Raw genomic sequence first — 22,798 nt, forward strand, 5'->3', positions numbered from 1 at the left:
GAAGATAATAGAAATGGAATCAAACTTCAGAATTTTCTGCCGTTTCCAACAAGAGCTTGGCTCAGCTTAGCACAAGAATTAGCCGTGAATAACCTTTCAATTTTTTTGGGTGTTGTCCTCTAATGAAGCAAGGCTACAAACTATCCTCAGGGAGATCAGATTACTCTATAAGCCAAGCCTGATATCAAAGCCCTGGCAAACATTTATATTTGGAAAGTAAGCAACCGCTCCCTGAACTGTTCTGCTTAAAACTTGGAAGCCAAGATCTTTTAGTGTTCAGATCTAGAGTAGAAATAAAGAGCTTCTTAAACTATAACAAAATACAAACTATTTTTTGTTTTGTTTTGAAGAAATGAACCGAGAGAATAGTGTAGCCAGAATGTACCAAGTTGCTCCACATGGTTTGCTTCTCTCATCAATTGCTTGCCACCTCCGTGCCTCCTCTTTTCCCCACCCCCCTCACCAGTTGGGTGTGGTTATCCAGCACTGGATCTCTAAACTGCTAACTCATTGTCTGGGGCCGCCCTTCCGCTCAAACTTTCTTCCCTCCTCCCAAGTCCCAATCTGACAACATGTTGTTAGCCAGGGCGAAGATTTATTTCATTTACACCAGGCACAGACTCCGCATTAAGGTGATAACGTTAATGGCAACCAAAGAATCAGGAAGCTGCTCGAACATAATTCTCAACAGAAATAAATTCTGATGATACACACCTCACCAGCGAGGTTATTCTGCTCCAACCCGCAGCAACTTCACCTTTTTTTTTTACAAAACAAACCTGATTTTTAAGCTTCTCGAGTGCAAAAACATCAATTACTCCAAAGAAAGCGTACAGTCTCAGACAACTAAACACATTCATTTTCATACACGGGGCCAAATTTAGAGTTAAACATTTGTCTGCTCTTCTGAACTCAATACAAACATGCACAGGAAGGGAATAAAACTTCTTTGTCCTTCATATATGGATCAATTGATGAATCTCATTTATCATGGCACAATGCAAAAAAGTCCTTATTTGCATACTTCACGGAAAAAAGAGATGACTGGCAAAAGTAAGCATTAAATGTTGGAAGATTAGGTTTCATCATAAATATTTCATATTGGTGCATCAAAATTTCTTCTCCACAGTGTCCGATATTCAGTTCCACTGACTGCTCTGTGGATTCAGTACACCTACTGAAAAGGGGAAGGGGCAAAAAAGCTGGTGGAGAAAAATCAGTGAGGAAAAATAGCAACGCCAAATTCCCATGTAATAAATCCTGCCAATGTCAAGCTGCACGAAAATAGTCACCGTCCCAACTTTTGCCGATTTTGTAAGCAATGGCATATAGATTGTTCTTTGTGTACAGCTTTGTGTGGTTGTATACAACTTTGTATGTATTTGGACTCATTACAGAGGGTAATATTCCATGCAATGCTGTTTCAATAATAAGAATGTGCAGTTGTTATAATAGTTATAAATAAGTGCATCCACGTGTTCCTATTGATTCAATGCGATTTCCAAAGGGGCATGTTGTAAAGTCTGTGGGTTGTGCAGTTAATAAATACACAGACTTCAGAAGTAACAAACAAACAGGTCTTTACTATTCGAAGGTCCGGGCGAATCTGCCCCAGAAATCCTGCTACAACACTTATATACTGGTGTGGTCACTATCGGTATTACATTATACAGAAGCCAAACAAATAGTGCCACACCTAAAGTAGTTCCCTTAAAGGTGAACGGTTACATTCAATAGTTCCCTTAAAGGTAGACGGGTACATACACTACAATCCTCCCTTTTTAGCTTATTACTTACAGAGTCTCCGTTAAACATACAGATCTTCAACTTCCTATAAACAAATTACAGATATAATCTCGGTGGAGTCAATGTCATATAAAACAATTTACAGATATAATCTCGGTGGGAACAGTTCACAGGTTCAGTCTCTGCGGAAACAGTTCATAGGTTCAGTCTCTGATCTTGACTCGTTCCGAACATTTCTTTGGTGTAGCCGGTTCACCTGGCGAGCGTGACTCCTCCATAGCCTTTTTCTTGACGTAACAGCTTGAACTTTCGTCCTGTTGAACCAGCAGTGCGGACTTTTACAACCAACTGGCTGTCTTGACATTTTCCAGTTTTTCAACTAATTTAGCTCCTTTCGTAGTGCCCTGCCTGAGATGGTAGAAGTGCTAATATTTTAAGACAGTTATTATCTTCTGCTTCTTCTTTTTCTTTTCTGCCTTTTTGAAACTCTCGGAGCTCCTTTCTCGGCTGCCAGCTGTAGCGCCACCAACGCTCTATGTTCCTTAGACCTTAAGTGCTTCCTCCGGATTTCAGCACTTTGGGAGTTTTCATCACAAGCTGGGCAGACCACATCCTCGTAATATTCAGTGTCACTCAACAGGTCATGGTAATATTCGGGTTCGTCCTGAGTTAGGCCAGCGAGAGAGCCTTCTTCTTCCTCCTCACCCGTCTGGACGTTAGCTGACGGTGGTTCCTTCCCTAGACATCTTTCTTGAAAAGACTTCTTCATGCATTCATATTCATCCCGCTCTTCCTGGGTTGTCTGCCATTCCTTCACTACTGACCTCATTTGTGAGTTTAATACCTTCCCTTCCACCGGGGATTGCGGTATCAGGCTATTTAATCCTTCTACTGAAGCAGCTGTTTCAACATTCTTCTGTTCACATTGACGTGATTCAACGAACTCTTCATAGAGTAAACTGTAACACAAAATCTGTGTTGCCACCTCAGTTATTTCCGTAACTTTTGGGAGCTCCGAATTCCTTCCCTTTGCAGATTGAAGCTCGTGTTCCCATTGTGGAGTCTTGTCTCTCAGCATGTGAAGGAGTTGGCTGACCGTTAACTCTTCCACGGGGACTCTGTGGATCAGAGTCTTCACCATTTCATCCACCTTACCCTCCAATGCTTTCACCTTCCTTTCCTCTTGTACTTTGGTTTCAAGCGCTCGAAGAAGTTGCGCCTTGATGCTCCCAAGCTCATGTTCAGAGCCCATTCTTACAGTCTCTGTGTTTCTTACAGTTTCCTTCCCTTCCACTGAAAGGATTCCCAGTTGACTCTGCTCTTCAAGTCGTTGAACCTCGGTCATTGCCGCCTCATATTTGTCTTGGGTTTCCTTCAATATTTTTATGAGTTCTTGGACATCTTGTCTTTCATGTTCTGCCATGTCTTTCACCTCTAAATTCTCATCTATGGATGGAACTTCTACCGATGAGTCTGTCTTGGCCTTGAGCTCATCAAGAATTTCCTGCAGCCTTTGGACTTCTTGCTCGTGTTCAACCTTTAGTTGTTCATATGCTTCTACTGAAACTAGCTTTTCGGAGGTTGCCGAGTTAATCCCCTCCAGAATTGTAGCCTGGGCCTGTTCATACTGTTCTTTCAACTTCTCACACTCTGCTTGTAAGGAGTCGTAGAGAAGAACTGGAATAAAATCCCGGCTTCCTGAAGATTCCTCTTCATTTGCTTCTTTCGCAATTTCCTGTTGGAGTTCAGCCAAGGCTGCTATGCTATCTGCCTCTTGAAGTCTCACTGCCATCAAATCTTCTTTATTCTTGCAGTCTATCGCAGTCATTTTCCCTTTATTTTCATTTAACTGAGTGATAAGCTCCTCTTGCAACATGGCCACATTATTCACATCAGGTAAAGAAGCGTTTCTCTTTTCCATGTCCAAGATTTTTTTCTGCATCTCTTTAAGTGCACACTGCGATTCAGCTTCTCTTAACCTTGCCTGCACTAGCTCCGTCTCCAATTGCAGAACAAAATCCTCAGTGTAGCATGGTTTGCCTTTATGCTGTATCTCTAGATCATGCAAATATTCTAACTCCTGAACATCATAAGGGAGGTGTGATCGGTAATTGGTCACGATGGCTCTATGGTCGCTCTCTGCTTGAGCCAGCAGGTTCTGTTGTCTTTCCAGACTCTCCCATTCGGTGTCATAGAACTTTTTCATTGTTTTCATCTCTTGTACGAGACGGTAACTTAATTGTTCGAATTGCTGTCGTACTTTGAAATAACGTTGAGTTTGAGCTCGGTGTTCCTCCGTAATGCATATGTCTGTGACTTGAACAGACTCAGAATTCTCTGTCTTTATGCACGCCATCGTTTTTCCAACCTTAGTCAGTGAGTTCATGTTAACCTTGTTTTTCATACGTGGGCTGGACTTATCGTCTTCCGGCTCAGAGTCTGAGCTGCTTGTCTGCACCGAGTCCTCACTCGTCATTGCTTGTAGATAGTGCCATTCCATGTCTATTTTCTTGATCCACTCCCATCCTAGAAGTGGTGGTCCTCCCTCATGTAGTACATACAAGTTCATTCTTGGGTGTTCTTTACCCCTATCTCTCACCTTGACTCTTATTTTTCCCATGGGGTATACTTTATGCCCCATGTATGTCTGCAATACGAACTTGGTATATCTTAAGGGTATGTGTGAGAATAGCCGGTGGTAATCCCCTCGATTTATGACTGATACAGCTGATCCAGTGTCCAACTCCATTTTCACTTGGACTCCAGCTATTTTTAGCATGACCCAGATAGTTTGTAGGTCAGCTTCCTTACTCACATGGTGGATACTCAGACTACCCAGCTCCTGGCCGTTTGGATCTGAGTCTGGATTCTGTTCGTCTGAACTCTGCTCAGCCCCCTTGTATACCTTGTTGTACTTTTCTTGTGATGGCTTCCTTTGGTTGTTGGTCTTCTTCCCTGACCGGCATACCTTAGCGATGTGACCCAGTTTGCCACATTTCCTACATTCTTGGTTCTTAAACCAGCATTGATTCTGGTCGTGTGTTGTCTTCCCACAACGATAGCATTTTGTTGTACTCGAGGTAATTTGGTCCACCCCGAGCACCGCCGCCTTTAGTTGCATTTCCGCCGTTCCTTTCGCTGCGGCTTCGTGCGATGCAGCTATAAGGACAGCCCTGTCCAGTGTGAGGTCGTTCTCTTCCAGTAGTCGCTTCTGCGTCCCTTCCTTGGACAATCCACCTACGAACTTGTCTCGCAGTGCCTCTGTCAGATTCCCTCCGAACTGGCAGTATTTCGCTAGCCTACGCAGTTCGACCAAGTATTCTGCGTTGTTTTCGTCTTTCCGTTGCGTTCTTGCATAGAATTTGAATCGTTCAGCCAACATCAACGGTGTGGGGTTCAAGTGGTCCTTCAGAACAACCACAATCTCTTCGAAAGACTGATCCGCCGGTTTAGCTGGTGCTAGTAAATCCTTCAAGAGCCCGTATGTCTTTGCGCCCATCGAGTTTAACAATGTTATCGCCTTGTCGTCTTCCTCTATTTTGTTGGCTTCACAATAGATCTCGATGCGTTCCACGTACGTGGCCCAGTCTTCTATCTCAGAATTAAAATCATGAATATTCCCTCGCTTAGGCATCTTTCTTCCCTTGGGAGCAGCACCAGTATTTCTTTAAGTATTCTTATTTATTTGTTTGTTTCTAAGATGGCGGTTTTCCCGCGAAATCGGCGGTTTCCCGCTCTTTCCTTCTCTCCCCGCCCACTTCAATGGCGGTATGTCAATCAAGATGGCGGTTTTCCCGCGAAAATGGCGGTTTCCCGCTCTTCCTTTCTCGCCCCGCCCACTTCAATGGCGGTTTCCCGCTTCTGGCGTCTTCTCCGCCTACTGGCGGCTTCCCACGTTTCTTCCCGGTGGAAGGGGTACGCTTCCCCCACAGCGGACAGGTTCAACCGCTGGCTGGCTACCGCACAGCTCCCCTTACTTGGCTATGTCTTTTCCTCCCGCCCGCACGGCTCTACCGGCGCTGGGTACACCCCGTTAACGGAGGACAGTTCAGCCGCTGGACTGGCTCTTGCGCAGTCCCGCTCTCCGTACCCGGCTCTGTCGCTCTCTCACCCACACGTTCGGTGCTACCGGCTCTGGGTACCCCGTTGGTGGAGAACAGCTCAGCCGCTGGACTGGCTCTCGCGCAGTCTCTCACCCCGTTTTCGGCTGTGTCTCTCACCCACTCCCGCACGTTCGGTTTTGCCGGCTCGGAGTACCCCGTTGGTGGAGAACAGCTCAGCCGCTGGACTGGCTCCTCGCAGTCTCTCTCTCCGCACCCGGCTCTCACCCGCACGGTTCCCGTTCGCCTCCCCAGCCCTCTCGCAGACCGGTGTTTCCCTCCCCGGCTGCGGCTGGGTTTCTCTTCCCGCGCCTACTCGCAGGCTCAGCGCTTCGTCGCTGCCCGGAGTTTTCCCCCGATCGCGGTCCGGCTGTCACCCGACACCGTTGGACCCGACTTTGGCCGGCACAGCTCCCCCTCGACCGAGGTCGAGTGCTCTGCCCTTATCCTCCGGATACTTCTACACCTTCCCCTACTCACAGTCTCTTCGGCCGCCTTGTTTCTTGCTGGTCGGCTCACTCCGCACCGTGGCAGAAGGGTAGTCAGTGCCTGTTGCTGATACAGCTTTTGTTGTTAGTCTTCCTGCTTTCTGTTGTTGCAGCCTCGTGTTTTCTTTTGGTAGCACGACGAGGCGGTTGTCTCTCTTCGACGCTCTTCGTTGCTTTTGGTAGTCTTGCCGCAGGGTACGATCGGACTCGTCGCCACTGTAAAGTCTGTGGGTTGTGCAGTTAATAAATACACAGACTTCAGAAGTAACAAACAAACAGGTCTTTACTATTCGAAGGTCCGGGCGAATCTGCCCCAGAAATCCTGCTACAACACTTATATACTGGTGTGGTCACTATCGGTATTACAGTATACAGAAGCCAAACAAATAGTGCCACACCTAAAGTAGTTCCCTTAAAGGTGAACGGTTACATTCAATAGTTCCCTTAAAGGTAGACGGGTACATACACTACACATGTATTGAGAATAAACGAGATATTGCATCTAGCTGCGGAGGCATGTATCTTTATCCAGTGCTCATCAGGATTACGCTCCCAATTTAAGCAGGCATGTGTGCAAACCCAGTCTGAAGAAGGAATAAAGTTTTGTTCTATACTATTACCAACTTTCCCCAGAATGTCTCATTCCTAACCAATCCCCTTGCAGTCTGAAGTTTAGAGGTGTCATGGGATCTGAAAACCGAGATGCAAGGGATAGACTGTAACCCCTGGTGCTAAAGAAGTGCTTCACACACAGTCTGATACTCACAAATACTCCAGAGCCCAACGATTAGACTCCGATAAAACATCACACAGCGCAGGAAGCCTGCTTTGTCAAACTGCAACTAGGCACAAGAAAAGCGATCGCATCCGAAAAAAAAAGATGGCAACTTTCGAGGTACACAGCAACATTAAATGGGGGTCTGCGCTCTAACTCTGCGGTCGGTACTGTACCCGTTTAACTGCTCATGGCCCGCAGCAGCCTTTGATCCTGGCGCCACACCCCCTCCCCCATTGAGAACCTCTGACCCAACCCACACATCCCCAGCAGCCAATCACAGGAGGCAGTGGCAAAGATTCATACAGCCAGAGGAAAAAAATAATCATGATTTATCAGAGGTGAATCGCAAGATCGCAAGTTGGGGAGAATTTTCATTAAAAAGTTAGCAGTACTGTGTTAGCCAGGGCTACAATTCAGTGCATTCACACCAGGCAAAGACTTTGCATTAAGTTGATGAAGTTAGGTACCTATTAACTGGATAGCCAAAGAAGCAGGAAGTTACCTTAACATAATTCTCAACAGGAATAAAATTCTGATGATGCACAACTTACTAGTAAGGTTATTATCCTCCAACCCACAGCAACTTCACCTCTAGTTTTGTAGGCAAACCAGCACCCAATCGGCACACAGCAAGGTCCCACAGCAAGGTCCCATAATCAGCAAATTAGATAATTTACCAGTTAATCTGCTCTGGCATTAGTTAAGGGATGAATGTTGGTCAGGATATCAGAACACTCTGCCCTTCTTTGGATAGGGCTGTGGGATCTTTACATCCATCCGAATTAGCATATCTCATCTGAAAGATCGCAATTCTAAAAAGGCAGCTCTCCTCAGTACCACTCTGAAGTCAGGTTATATCAAAGTCATTATAGAAATGTGGCCCATTATGCTGAAATACGAGCCACCTTAAATTATTAGGACTGTCTAAGTTTTATAAACAGGATACTATAAAAGTTGCTAAGCTATAGATATTAGATCCATCATTAAAACACGTCAGAAGGAGATTTTAGTCTGGTCTGACTGGAATTATTTATCTCGCCTGAAGTGCAGCCAAGAATGCAGTAGAACGTGGTAAGTCAGCAAGAAAATATGTATTTTTTTAAAACTTAAGCATTTTAAAGAGATAGCGAATGGAGGCAAAGATACCTAGATCCATGATGTATCTGCACCCCAAACAACAACTAAATGACAACTGTCTCTTCAGGCCACAAGTGGAGATATAAGCCTTTGACCCATGTAATTCTGTTCATCATTTGTTTCTAAGTTTGAAAAATGAAAAGTAGCTTCAGTAACAATGAATCAGGATGTGGGTTGGGGGAGTTCAGCTCAGATTCGACTATCCATCCTATTTCAAAGCATTGCCATCAGTTTACGAATATACCCCGTGTTACTTCTGATTACATTACGTCTACATTTATCCTTGGTACTTTCACTGTAATATGGCAGAAGGTGATAAAACTTGAAATAATATCCGCAACTTAGCAAACCTTGAGAAAAAACGATGATCTTGTAAAATGGCTTCATTTATATCAATCCATACTGGAAACTGGAGCGTTCATACAACCAGGTATCCAATTGCTAGTACAAACGCTGACAGAATGGCCAGCAGCAACATTTAATGTGGATTCCGGCACCTTAGTGGAGTGGATCGTCTGCTCCGTAATTCTGGAGAAATGATTGCAACCCAATCTAGGAAATGCAACTTTTGCTTCACAGACAAAGGTGATAAAATAGAATTATAAGGGATGTAGAAGATATTTCTTCTTAAAAGAAATAATCCACTTTAGGAGAACATATCTGCCATCCCTCATACCTATTGTAGCATGGAACAGCACCAGTCGATATCAACTCAGTGGTCTCAAAGCATCTTTAATATTTTGTAAATTTTGAACAGATATAGGATGACATTACAGAGGGTACAAGGGATAGCGCTAGATCATACATGACAATCATTCATTGATGAGTTGGATTTATGAATGGTCAAGCCAGAGTGAAAAAGAGTACAGGAAACTTTTTTTTATCCGGCACGGACGGGACCAACGTGGTGCCAGTTCATCAAAAATTCCGGATAACCGAACGCTATAGTAAAAGATAGGGAGAGCCGACAGCTCCGTATAAAGCAACAACCCCTGTAAGTGTAGAACAATGGCCACAAGTTCCAAGCGTCTCTGTAGCTTAGCAACAGCTGCAGCCACACCCTTGCACAGCAACAGATGGAAGAAGGCAAGTACAATATGAAGTAAAACCTACTCCTGAATTTTGCCGGTTAACCGAGATTTCCGGTTATTTAGGTGCCGGTAAATCGAAAGTTTCCTGTATGTTTCTCATGAGTTGTCTTTGGCTTTTAATTTACTTTTTAGTTGAATTGAAGAGAGATTCTAGTTCCCTATTTACTGAGTACTGAATTAGTCACTGCCATTTTCTATTTCTATCCCATTTACACGTCTTGCCTTTATTTCCCTTTCTCCTTTTTAGTTTACCGTAAATGTTCTTTTTCATATATAGGTTGCTCCTCTTTCAAAACTGGCAGTGAATGGAGCCAAACATTGTGGCACATGATTTGATTTATAAACAAGTTTCTGGCTTTTGACCTCCCCCCACCTTTTTACAAATTTGTTTTTGTCATAATAGAACAACTACAAAAGAATAGTTATTTACCGAGTTCTACAAAAGAATAGCTATTTACCGAGTTCTACAAAAGAATAGTTATTTACCGAGTTCTACAAAAGAATAGATATTTACTGAGTTCAACGGGAAAAGATTACAAAATATTGAAAACATGGATTACTATACTGAAGAGCTTTAACGTTAAAATACTATTTTAAGCATCCCCAGCAATATTCCCCCTCATTTTTTGGGGGAGGGGGGTGCGGTCCCTTTAATGGGCTGCGTGGCCTATTCAAAATTTTGCGCATGCGGAAATCTCCCATTTGAAAAGCCTGTCCCGGGTTGTGCAGGATCTCCAGACATCTGTGTGGTCGCACAGCTTACTGGGAACGTTGATCCCCAGTAGAGAATCTGTTCATTCACTTACATAATCAAAATCAGGGTAACTGTTTTTCCCGGGTTTGTCAGGTTAGGTTGCAGAAACAGAATACTTGCGAGGGGTGTATACTGCTTTACTCTGAAGCCATGGCAACAAGGCAGAAGCACTCAATACTTGGCATTCAATGACAGATCAGCACAAAAATGCAATTCTGGCACAAAATATTATATATGTATTTGTACATACATCAGAAGTGTTAAAACTGTCCTATTTTAATTTATGAATGTTCAGCTTTGCTCTGCAAATTCACAATTTGCAGCTTCACAACTATAAGAAATGACATAAAAGAGACAAGAAGTGCTGCAATATCAGAGGATATTTTTCTTGGAGGTTATAGTGTTGTACTCTGCACGCATGCTTAAAGGAGCAACATGCTTTAGGCAGGATTTGTTACTGTTATATTGCAAATAACATTCTGAATTAAAGAATATACATTTTCATTCGTTTATTTTTACATCTATGTCGCTTGGTTAAGTCTGTCTTGATCCTTTCCAGTTGATTATTTTCTCCTTTTCTCATTCACCAGGTTACACAAAATCTTTCTTCCCAACTCCATTCTATTAAACAAATCTGCCCAATCACATTCCAGCAGAAAAATAAAATCTCTAAGTAACAGCTGCCACACCAGTTCTCCACTTATTCCACAACATACCCCTAAAAATAATATTCATTACATAACTTCCATCTTTAATGCAACAAGCTATCCTGAGGCAAAAAGAAGAACCGAACACAATAGCAAAATACTGCGGATGCTGGAAATCCAAAATAACAACAGAAAACGCTGGAAAAACTCAGCAGGCCAGGCAACATCCTTGGAGAGAGAAACAGTGTCAACGTTTCAGGTCGAAACCCTTCTACAGAACTTCTACAGAACAGAAGGGATTCAACCCGAAACGTTGACTGTTTCTCTCCCCAAGGATGTTGTCTGGCCTGCTGAGTTTTTCCAGAGGAACTGAACACTTGGGGTTAGAGGAGATGCCCAAAGGCACAGTTGAGCAGACAGATTTTGATGAGTCTTTGACAGCGAGGAAAGAAGTGACAAAATGAGGAGCTTCGGGAGGGGAATTCCAGAATGTGGAGGTTTTGCCTTTGATGGTGCAGTGGGATGCCCATCGGTGAGAACATGCATGGAAGGCCACAGCTGGAGGAGCACAGAGTGCCGGTTGGGGCACAGGACTGGAGAAGGTTGAAGAGGTAGGGTGGGGCAAAGCCATTTGAGGGATTTCTAGACAACAAAGAGAACTTTGAAATCAATATGCTGGTTAATGGCGAGCCAGAGGAGGTCGGAGTGATAGTGAGCGGGACTTAGAGTAGGATAGAAGGCCAACGGCAGCCCTATGGCACTATTTCGAAGAGCAGGGGAGTTCTCCCCGGTGTCCTGGCCAATATTTATCCCTCAATCAACATTACAAAAACAGATTATCTGGTTATTATTACATTGCTGTTTGTGGGAGCTTGCTGTGCGCAAATTGGCTGCCGCGCTTCCTACATTAAAACAATGGCTAATCTTCAAAAGTACTTCATTGACTCTAAAGCGCTTTGGGATATCATGAGGTCGTGAAAGGCATTATATAAATGCAAGTCTTTTGTTCTTTATTTGGAGTTTTTGAAGCGTGGAGCATGGTAGTATACCAGGAAAACATTAGAAAGGTCAAGCCTGGACATGACAAGGGGATAGGTGAAGTAAGATATTAAAATTGAGCATAACAGGGCATGTTTAGTAGAACGCAATTGCGGCCACAGAATGTTTAAAGATTAAATGTACTAATTATTCTATGTTTAATTGCAGAAATGACCATACCAGTTTAGAGAGATGAAACTTACAAAAAGAGACACTGACATAACCCTTTTCTGGAAAACGAAACTTAGTAGTGGCCAGGAGAGAATGACTCATTTCTCAGAAATCACATGACCTGATGACTCATTTCCAAGAAATCAGAGGGTCTACAGGCCCCTTCAGTGAAAAGTGAAACTTATCCTATAGGCTATTTTGTATAAGTTAGACACACCTAGTTAGTGATTAATGTATAGACTTTTAAATCGATTGGACCTCTGGAGTAGGAGGTCTTGGAAAATGTGTATAACTGTGTGAATCTCAAGAGGTTCGGTGGAGTTGGAGCCTTGTGTGGGGATGCAAGAGCATTATCTCCCCAGGCCTGAATAAACCGTTTTGACTTCAATTATTGGGTCTGTCTTTCTTACAACAAGCCAGTGACGTCGACCATGTATATCACTTGGTCCGCACTTTGGGGGCTTACATCAATAGGTAACAGTAAGAAGTAACATTTTTTAAAAAGCACAAGTGTACTCAAACTTAAAATCCCATCTTCCGAATTCTCCTAACAATTACATCCCATCCCAACCCATCTCACAAGCATCCCCAACCTCAGGTACACCCTCTCCCCAATGATCTAAACCAAACAATCACACTATATGGCCCAGCCACCATTACAATATACAATAGCAACACTGCAATGAGGGATATATACAACATGGCCGAGCAATTAAACTGCAACTCCCAGAGGACATTGTGCAGCCTGAAACTCTGGGCATCCCAGAGCAGCCCCAAACCCAACAATTTACCACTACCTCCTGAAATGAGTCTCCTGGGATGCTGCTCTCCATCCAGGTACATGCTCTCCTATCCTGAATTCCATTGCTCTCACTATTGCAACCTCTGCACCATTTCCTACTCCAGCCTCAGGCCCCATGCCAGCCCTGGACTTCACCACTCACTCCCTTCCTTCCTTTTGTTCCTCCCAACCGAGCCCAATGTAAACCCCAGACTTCGCTGATCACTCCTTTATATTCAAATAAAATATAATTGGTATCTCGATTGCTTTAATAAAAAGGTTTTGGGCATAATTGATGCTGCTATGGAACAAGTATATAATTTTAAAATTTTGCATAGGTTAATGCAAAGATAAATGTAATTTTATGCAATTAAACAGATTTTAAAACAGTATTAGAAATCAAGAGTAATTGCACAGTACAAAAGTAAGCCAAATATTTGAGAAATATATATTTTTTAATTGATGTGAGTGGATGTCCTGCCCTGTTTTATAAGGGCAGAAGTCTCGCGCCATGCAGAGGCGTGTCTGTGGCCATTTAAGACCATGAAATATAACTGTTAATTAGCACAGAGGCTGAAGTCAATTGACAAATTGTTGTTTGCTCAAGGAACTTTGCAGATTGGAATGTGCTTGTGGGTTTCATATTGCAGATCAGAAGTACCAGCAATATTGCTGTTGCACCTGTCAAAGGGCCTGGCGTCTGGAGTGCAGGGTCTGTGAGCACTGTATGTAGCTTTTTAATATATTACCAGCAGATCACATCTTGAGTATTGTGTGCAGTTTTGGTCGCCCTATCTGAGGAAGGATGTTCTTGCCATGGAAGGAGTTCAGCGAAGATTCACCAGGCTGATACCTGGGATGGCAGGAGTGATGTATGAGGAGAGATTGGGTCGATTGGGCTTGAGTTTAGAAGAATGAGAGGGCATCTCATTGAAACTTATAAAATTCTGACAGGACTGGGCAGACTAGATGCAGGAAGGATGTTCCCGATGGTCGGGGAGTCCAGAACCAGGGGTCACAGTCTAAGGATAAGGGGTAGGCCATTTAGGACAGAAATGAGGAGGAATTTCTTCACCCAGAGAGAGTGGTGAACCTGTGGAATTCTCTACCACAGAAGGCAGTAGAGGCCAATACATTAAATATATTCAAGAAGGAGTTGGATATATTTCTTAAGGCTAAAGGGATCAAGGGGTATGGGGAGAAAGCAGGGACCTGGTACTGAATTTGGATAATCGGCCATGATCGCATTGAATGGCGGAGCAGGCTCGAGGGGCCGAATGGCCTACTCCTGCTCCTATCTTCTATGATTTTATGTTTATCACCGTTGGTGTACGTCAGAAGACAATTTTCTAAGGACAAGAGTATGAAGGGTCAGATTTTGTTGAACAAATAAAGGCGTCTGAACGATGCACGCCATTATTAATGCGCAGATCGGCCAGCAACTTGTAGCGAGCAAGAGAAACCCTGTGAACTGTGAATCGCCACAAGTTGCTGGCCGATTTGCACTGCCCCGCCGTTAGCCTCACGAAAACGGCATCTCGCGCTTAACCACCTCATGATTTTCATGAAGTTGCTGCATTTGCACATTCATTGACCATTAAACTCGCCACAGAAAGTGAAGTCTAGTAATTATCAATGCAAGTATCCTTTTAACGATGTGATAATTGTGAATGACTGCGAATCATAGAATGGTTACAGCACGAAGAAGGCCATTCGGCCCGTCGAGCCCGTGCCGGCTCTCTGCAAGAGCACTTCAACTAGTCCCACTCCCTCGCCCTTTTCCCGTAGCCCTGCAAATTTCTTTCCTTCAGATACTTATCCAACTCCCTTTTGAAAGCTGTGACTGAATCTGCCTCAACCACCCTTTCAGGCAGTGCATTCCAGATCTTAACCACTCACTGTGTAAAAAAGTTTTTCTTACGTCGTCTTTGGTTCTTTTGCCAATCACCTTAAATCTGTCCCCTCTGGTTCTCAACCCTTCTGCCAATGGGAACAGTGTCTCTCTATCTACTCTGTTCAGACCCCTCATGATTTTGAACACCTCTATCAAATCTCCTCTCAATCTTCTCTGCTCCAAGGAGAACAACCCCAGCTTCTCCAGTCTATCCACATAACTGAAGTCCCTCATTCCTGGAATCATTCTCATAAATCTTTTCTGCACCCTCTCTAAGGTCTTCACATCCTTCCTAAAGTGCAGTGCCCAGAATTGGACACAGTACTCCAGTTGGGGTCGAACCAGAGTTTTATACAGGTTCATCATAATTTCCACACTTTTGTACTCTATACCTCTATTTATGAAGCCCAGGATCCCGTAAGCCTTTTTAACTGCTTTCTCAACCTGCCCTGCCACCTTCAACAATTTGTCCACACATACCCCCAGGTCTCTCTGTTCATGCACCCCCTTCAGGATTGTACCATTTAGTTTATATGTCCTCTCCTCATTCTTTCAACCAAAATGTATCACTTCTCACTTTTCTGCGTTAAATTTCATCTGCTACGTACCCGCCCATTCCACCAGCCTGTCCATGTCTTCCTGAAGTCCATTACTCTCCTCCTCACTGTTCACTATACTTCCAAGTTTTGAGTCATCTGCAAATTTTGAAATTGTGCCCTGTACACCCACGTCCAAGTCATTAATATATATCAGGAAAATCAACCTCACTTGCCGAGAAAGTGCACAATTATAAGTGTGGAGTCTCACATTCCTCAAGGTTGCAAATTGTTTTAGAAGATTTTAAAAATGTCAAATTCTAAATTTTTAAATCTTTTTTCTTACATTTCCTTTGTCTCTTTCCCTCTGTTTATTTCCCATTCTGTACCTGATTTGACATTGAATTCACCCACTCTAATTCACCCTCCTTCTCAGTCTTTCCTCTGTTTATTTCTCAATCCTTTAAATCTCATTGATTGAGATAGGCTGTTTCCCCCGTTGTTCACCAAGATCCCAGAAGCCCCGTTGCCCTCGCTGCGCTGTCATCAGCTCGCACTTCCTGCAACTTTGCGGGCAAAAAATTTAAAACTTAACTGTGCAATTGTAAGTCTAACTAAGGGGGCACACCACGAGTTAGCCCGCCCCAGCAAAATCTGGCCCAATATCTTGTAACGCACACTGTAGTATTCTGCTGCTAAAGTGAAACAGTCACCCTTTAAAGCCAGAGAGTCTTATTCCTCTTTTATAGAAAACCAAATCACCTGTAAATTAACTAGAACTTGAAATGAAACTTAGCAAATCAAATTAAAATTACATTGCCCGGTGGTGATAATGCACTCCAGTTCCCGCGGTGCCCACCGGTCTCGGAAGGCCTCAAGTGTGCCAGCGGACACTGTGTGCTCCATCTCCAGGGCCACCCGGGCGCGAACATAGCCGCGGAAGAGAGGCAGGCAATCGGGCCCGACGGCCCCCTCGACCGCCCGCTGCCTGGACCTGTTAATGGCCACTTTGGCCAGGCCCAGGAGCAGTCCTACGAGGAGGTCCTCCGACCCGCCCGCTCCCCTCCGCACCGGGTGACCGAAGATCAGGAGCGTGGGACTGAAGTGCAACCAAAAATCGAGGAGCAGCCCCTTTAAGTAATGAAACAGGGGCTGCAACCTCACACATTCTGCATAAACGTGGAACACGGACTCCTCGAGGCCGCAGAAAAGGCAGGCGGCCTGGGAGTCCGTGAACCTACTTAACATTTTATTGCACGGGACTGCTCCGTGCAACACCCTCCAGGCCAAGTCCCCAATAGAAAAGGGGGGGAACTCCCGCGTAGAGAGCCAGAGTCTTCTTGTTGTTAAGTAAATACCGAGTTAGGTCAATCAGAATGTAATTGCTCTCGAGGCTGTGCAGGTGACAATCCAGGATAAATGCCTGGCTTTTTCTCTCCGCCCCCAGAAGTTACAGCCAGTCTGATTCCTGCATCACGACGGTATTGTCAGTTGCTGTGGGAGTTTTCCCTCTACATTCCAAACAACTGACTTGTTTGCATTACACTTTAAAAAAAAGTGTGTCAGGCATAGTCGTGCACTGGATGTACTATTTCATGACAAACATTGATGGCGAGGAAGCAAAATGTAAATAATTAGAACATTGAGTTGATATTTAGTGTTTTAAAATCTCACGGGGGCTTGCAGCACAGCTTGTTCATTGCAATGTATGTTTCCTAGGCAACCTGAATGACAAAGACAGATGTAATATGCCCACTTGACTGTAGCAAAAAAAGGGAAATAAATTATTGGGTTGTATTAGCAGAGGGATAAAGTACAAATAAAGAGGTTGTTATGTTGTTGCATAATGCATTGGTCATACTGCATCTGGACCAATGGGTGTAGTTCTGGTCAGCAAATTATAGGAAAGATATTGTTCTCCTGGAGAGGGTTTAAGTAGTGACCAACAGGGTTACATCGAGTCTACAACACCGAAACGGAATATTCGGCCCAACTGGTCTATGTCGGTGTTTATGCTCCACACGAGCCTCCTCCCTCCCATCTTCATCTAATCCTATCCGCACACCCTTCTATTTCTTTCTCCCTCGTGTGCTTATCTAGCTTTCCCTTAAATGTATCTATACTATTTGCCTCAACCACTCCTTGTGGTAGTGCATTTCACATTCTTCCCACTCTTTGGGTAAAGAAGTTTCTCCTGAGGTGAGCTAATGAAGATTATTCTGGGTATCAGGAATTTGAGGAAATGAGTTATGGAAGTTAGGTTTGTTTTCTTTGGAAAAGATTATGAAGGGAATTGACAAAGCTGAACCAGGTGACTTGTGGAGGAAGCTTCATGTGCAGGGGGACAGCAATTAAAAATAACTAAATTAGGAGTATGGCTGGAGGACGGGCAGAAGATGTTCTTTGTACGGTTATTAAATTTATGGAATAAGCCAAAAGGGAAGGTTGTGTCAGCAGGTGTTCTAAATGGGCTCAAAGAGCAACTGGATGCTTTCTTGAGGGAATGAATTGAGGGATCTATCAAAAAGAAGTCTTTTCTGGTATCTAAAATATTTTAATGCCCAATGTGACCTAGTGAGATAAATGACCACCTGAATAGTTTTTAGAAATTCACAGTTTGGATTGAGAGGGTACATATAAATTTCACACTGCTTTAAGCACATTGCTTCTTTAGCAGATGATCATTAGCCTTTGCTGAAATGAGAATGAGGTCTTGTCTGTCAACTCTTGAGCTCTGATATGGAGCAGTCTGACGAGGGGTTACACTGCAAACATTAACTTGTCTTTTCTTTTTACTACTGCTGACTGACCGGTGAAGTTGCAGCATTTTCTTTGCTTGTGATCTATAACTTCTCTGGGGGGCAGCTCAACATTCATTACTTTTGGCAATTATGTTAAATGCTTTGCTCTACATTCTTTAGAACAGTCATGTGGCATTTTCTAATTAAGCTTCCATAAATGTAGCTTACAGGAACTCAAATGCTTGTCTGCACACAATATTAATTTGGAGGGGAGCTCCGATGATCCATATCATTAAGTAATTTCCCTGGCCTGCAGTGATTTTTTTTTTATTAAACTGTCTCTTGATTTTGATTACAGAACTCCCTTGTGGAATTTCAGGAAGTCTGCAAGAAGTCAACAAATTGTGGCTGATGATATCATCCAGAATATCCCTTCAGCGTGTCCAATTCACAGGAAAGTGATCAGAGACCAATTATGGTGGAGTTTTTTTAAGTTACTGTTGATAGTTAATTCAGGTCAAATACTCAGACACAGAGTAATGTGCTACACTACACAGATCTTAACACCTCTACTGTGTCAATATGAATGTTCTATCTTCCACATTAACCATCTTTGTGGCTTTCTGGCTTTGTTTAAGATTCTGCGTTCACAAGTAAGTTCATTCAACTCAAACTCTATTTTCACACTGAGCTCTCAAAACTCTGAACTGGATCAAACTCGACTGCATTCTTGATCTGAACACCCACATCAATTCAGCAGCACACAGAGCAAAATGGTCAGGGCATTGCTAAATTCCACACATTTACAATAAGTCACTGACTGCTTCTGTCCACACCTAATCTCACAATCCTACATACAAAGCACAGAAACAGACCATTCGGCCCAACAGGTCCATGCCAGTAAAATAATCACTGCCACAGTATTTCCTCCACCATTTCAGTATTGGTGATTAAATAAAGCAAAATATTGTTTTTAAACCCTACTCGTATAAAATCAGCAGGATTGCAGGAGCTCTGGTCCTCCTCACCCTCCTACTGTTGCACCACTATATCACAGTACAAGCATTGGGAAATACACTGGATCTGTGTCAAATTGAGATGTCATCCATTTTGTACATTAAAAGTGCTATGTTCCACACTGCTAATCAGTTCCAAAAGATGGGCAATTTTGTACGGTGGGATCACATCCACTAAAGGAACTAGAGACTGGCCAAACGCATTTAACATTAGGACCCTGGAGAAAGAGTGGGGAAGGAGATTTTCATCCAATGGCCAAACTGAATTGGAACACGAACCCCAGCGATAAAAGCACGGTGCGGTAACCCAATCCAGTCTCCACCATTTCAACTTTTAAAAGGCATCATACACATTCAATTAGCCCTTTGGGGGTGGTGTAATTTTCTGAACAAATGTATTTCCTAATACCCTTTTTTTTTTACACATGATCTGATAATCCTCAAGCCAAGTTTACCCTTCCTTTAATTCCATCTTTATCCAATTTCCCATGGCCAAGAGTTAAATCCTCTGCTTTTCCCAGAGACTTTGTATAGCCGCATTGTTGCTGCTTCTCCCCCCTCCTCCCAAGGTGTGCGGGGTTATTTTTCTTTTCGCAGCAACAGCACCACCGGCGGTTTGCAGCCCGACCGCAAACACTCACCCAATTCATCGGCGCCAGCGGTCGCCCGGCCTGCCGGAGGGCTGATAGCATAGAGCGAGGGGGGACTTCGCCTTCTCAAAAGTTTGCTGATGGTCTCTCCGGGCCCCGACTTCCTCATTTCAAAACGGGGTGCCAGACCAGATGACGGGCCGAGCTCCTCATGGCGTCCCAGTGCCGCCGAGTATCGGGGAGGTGCTGAGCGGAGCTGGGTGCAGCCTGCGGTTCCTGGGGCTGGGCTCTCGCTCTATGTGTGTGTGTGTGTCTCTCGGTCTGTCTGTCTCCTCCCTGCGCTCACCAGCTCAGCCCCTTTCCCCGAATCCGCACCTCCAGCGGTAACCCTGGCAACGGCGCGCACCGCATTCCACCGCCGCAACCCGCGCGCGGGCAGGTTGGACAGGTGCAACCGGAATTTTAAGCTGCTTTTTTTTTCTTTCGCTGCTTCCTCACGCCAAGGAATTGATTGCATTTGGGGGAACTCCGGCTCTCAGCGCACGGACCTCACCGGGGTTGGGGTGGTTTTGGAAATGACGAGTATTTTATTCCGCAAATGCAACGTGTGTATCAGTGAGGGGTAGCACCCTCACCTCCCAGTCAGAAGAAGGTGGGCTCAAGTCCTCTCTCCCCACTTCAGGGGACTTGAGCACATTAAAAAAAAATTTGGACTGACACCCCCCAATCCAGGTGCCGAGGGAGTGCCGCACTGTCGGAGGCTCCGTCTTTCGGACAGGACGTTAAATCGAGGCCCTGTCTGCTCTCTCGGGTGGACGTAAAATGTCCCACGGCACTATTTCGAAGAAGAGCAGGGGAGTTATTCCCAGTGTCCCGGCCAATATTTATCCCCCCAATTAAGATCACTAAAACAGATTATCTGGTCATCATCACATTGCTGTTTGTGGGAGCTTGCTGTGTGCAAATTGGCTTCTGTATTTCCTACATTGCAACAGTTGTCATCGTATGTGTCTTCATACTGTTCCCTTTGGGGAACTGTATGAAGTGGTGGAAGGATTTCTGGCCATGATTAACGCTCCTTCTGTGACTGTAACCATCTTCATACCAGCCATTAGGGTGGTTAGTCCTATGGCGGGAGGGTTTTACAGGCTCCCACAACCCATACAAGGGGGAGGGGGGTGCCACCCACACCTACGGACGCAAGTATCCCGCTGGATGTCAACCCAGAATTTAGAGCCGGAACTCCGATTCAACTTGCCGGGACTGTCTGGAGCGGGGTTTGAAACCCTATGCCTTCTGGCCCAGCGGCGGGGATGCTACCGCTACGCCAAAGGCCCACTCCATTGCAACAGTGACTACATTTCATAAAGTACTTCATTGGCTGTAAAACGCTTTGAGATGTCTAGTGGTCGTGAAAGGTGCTATATAAATGCAAATCTTTTATATTTTGAATTAGGCGATTGTCAGGGTTATTTGCAAATAATGCAAAATTCAGGCGTTCAATTCAGCTCAGTATTTCTATGGAAAGCGAATCGAAACACAACGTTGTGTATAGTGGATAAATTAACTTCCTCACATTGTTGCATCTTTATTGGAAGCAAGGGTACCTAGCCTAGTAGTTTTGGTACCGGATTATAGCAACTCAGAGGTAGTGACTTAAAATTCCACTATGCAAATTGTGAAATTGAATTTAAGAATTCTCTGGCATTTTGTGGGCACAGTCTGTCTTACAAGTGACTCCAATCCCACACTATGGGATTGACTCTAAATGCCCCAGCTGCAAATAATTGCTACAAAGCGGACACACCAAGCATAAGGATAAAGCTCCGGGCTTTAATGAGGCTGAAATGTTTGCAAGTGTTTTCAGCTATAAGTCATAATCCTACTTTGCCTCCACCCGAGGTTCCCACCATCACGTATATCAGTATTCAGTCAATTTGGTTTATTCCACGTGACGTTAAGTGTACTAGATACAACAAAGGCTATGGACCTGAATGACATCCTGGCTATCGTGCTGAAGACCTGTGCACCAGAGCTCGCTACTCCCATACCCAAGCTGTTCCAATATAGCTATGACACTGGCATCTACCTGACAACATGGGAGATTGCCCAGGTATGTCCTACCCACAAGAAACAGGATAAATCTAACCCACCCAATTATGGCTCATCAGCTTCCTCCCAATCATCAGTAAAGTGATGGAAGGAGTCATCAATAGTAGCATCAAGCAACACCTGCTCACTGATGTTCAGTTGGGATTCTGTCTGAACCACTCCGCTCTGGGCATCATCACAGTCGTGATCCAGACATGAACACAAGTGTTGAATGCCGGAGGAGGGGTAAATGTAACTGCCCTCACCATCAAGGCAACATTTGACCCAAGTATGGCACCAAAGGTCCCTGGCAAAAACTGAGGTTCATGTGGGGGGTCAAAGAGAAAATTCTCCAGTGGATGGAGTTGTACCTGACACAAAGGAAAGTGGTTGTTGGAGGCCAGTCAATACAGCCCCACAATGTCGCTCAGTCAAGTGTCCCCGGCCATAATCGGCTGCTTCATCAAGGACCTTCTCGCTTCGTAATGTCAGGAGTGGTGCTATTTCCTGATGATTTCAGTGTTCAGCATCCGAGGATTCCCCTCTACCGTGGTTGACATGGCCCTCGACCGTGTCCGTTCCATTTCCCGCACTTCTGCTCTCATCCCTTCCCCTCCCTCCCAGAACCACGATAAGATTCCCTTTGTCCTCACCTTTCAACCCACCAGCCTCCACATTCAACGGATCATCCTCCGCCATTTCCGTCACCTCCAGGGTGATCCCACCACCAAACACGTCTTCCCCTCCCCCTTTCAGCATTCTGAAGGGACCGCTCCCTCCGCGACACGCTGGTCCACTCCTCTACCACCCCCAACACTCCTTCCCCTTCCCACGGCACCTTCCCGTGCAAGCGCAGGAGATGCAACACCTGCCCTTTTACCTCTTCCCTTCCCACTATCCAGGGCCCCAAACACTCCTTCCAGGTGAAACAGCGATTTACTTGTACTTCTTTTAATTTAGTATACTGTATTCACTCCTCTACATTGGGGAGACCAAATGCAGATTGGGTGACCGCTTTGCGGAACACCTCCATAAGGGTGACCCCGAGCTTCCGGTCGCCTGTCACTTTAATTCTCCGCTCCACTCCCACTCTGATCTCTCCATCCTCGGCCTCTTGCACTGTTCCAATTAAGTTCAATGTAAGCTCGAGGAACTCATCTTTCGATTAAGCACTTTACAGCCTTCTGGACTCAACATTG

The 22,798-nt window shown here is 44.6% G+C and overlaps 1 protein-coding gene across 1 annotated transcript in view; it reads right to left on the reverse strand.

Annotated features, from left to right (window-relative positions):
* The window catches only part of LOC147105160 (uncharacterized), a 59,221-nt gene extending 39,222 nt beyond the window's left edge, over positions 1-19,999 (reverse strand). Inside the window, exon 1 of the mRNA XM_086011252.1 lies at positions 19,560-19,999. Within this exon, the coding sequence (XP_085867378.1) occupies positions 19,560-19,677 (118 nt within the window). The 5' untranslated portion in view covers positions 19,678-19,999. The remainder of the gene's footprint in view (positions 1-19,559) is intronic.
* Between the last annotated feature and the right edge of the window lie 2,799 nt (positions 20,000-22,798).

The sequence above is a fragment of the Somniosus microcephalus genome, chromosome 18 (assembly GCF_052327205.1).
Source record: "Somniosus microcephalus isolate GS21.2 chromosome 18, FLI_Smic_1.0, whole genome shotgun sequence".
NCBI classification, from domain to species: domain Eukaryota; kingdom Metazoa; phylum Chordata; class Chondrichthyes; order Squaliformes; family Somniosidae; genus Somniosus; species Somniosus microcephalus.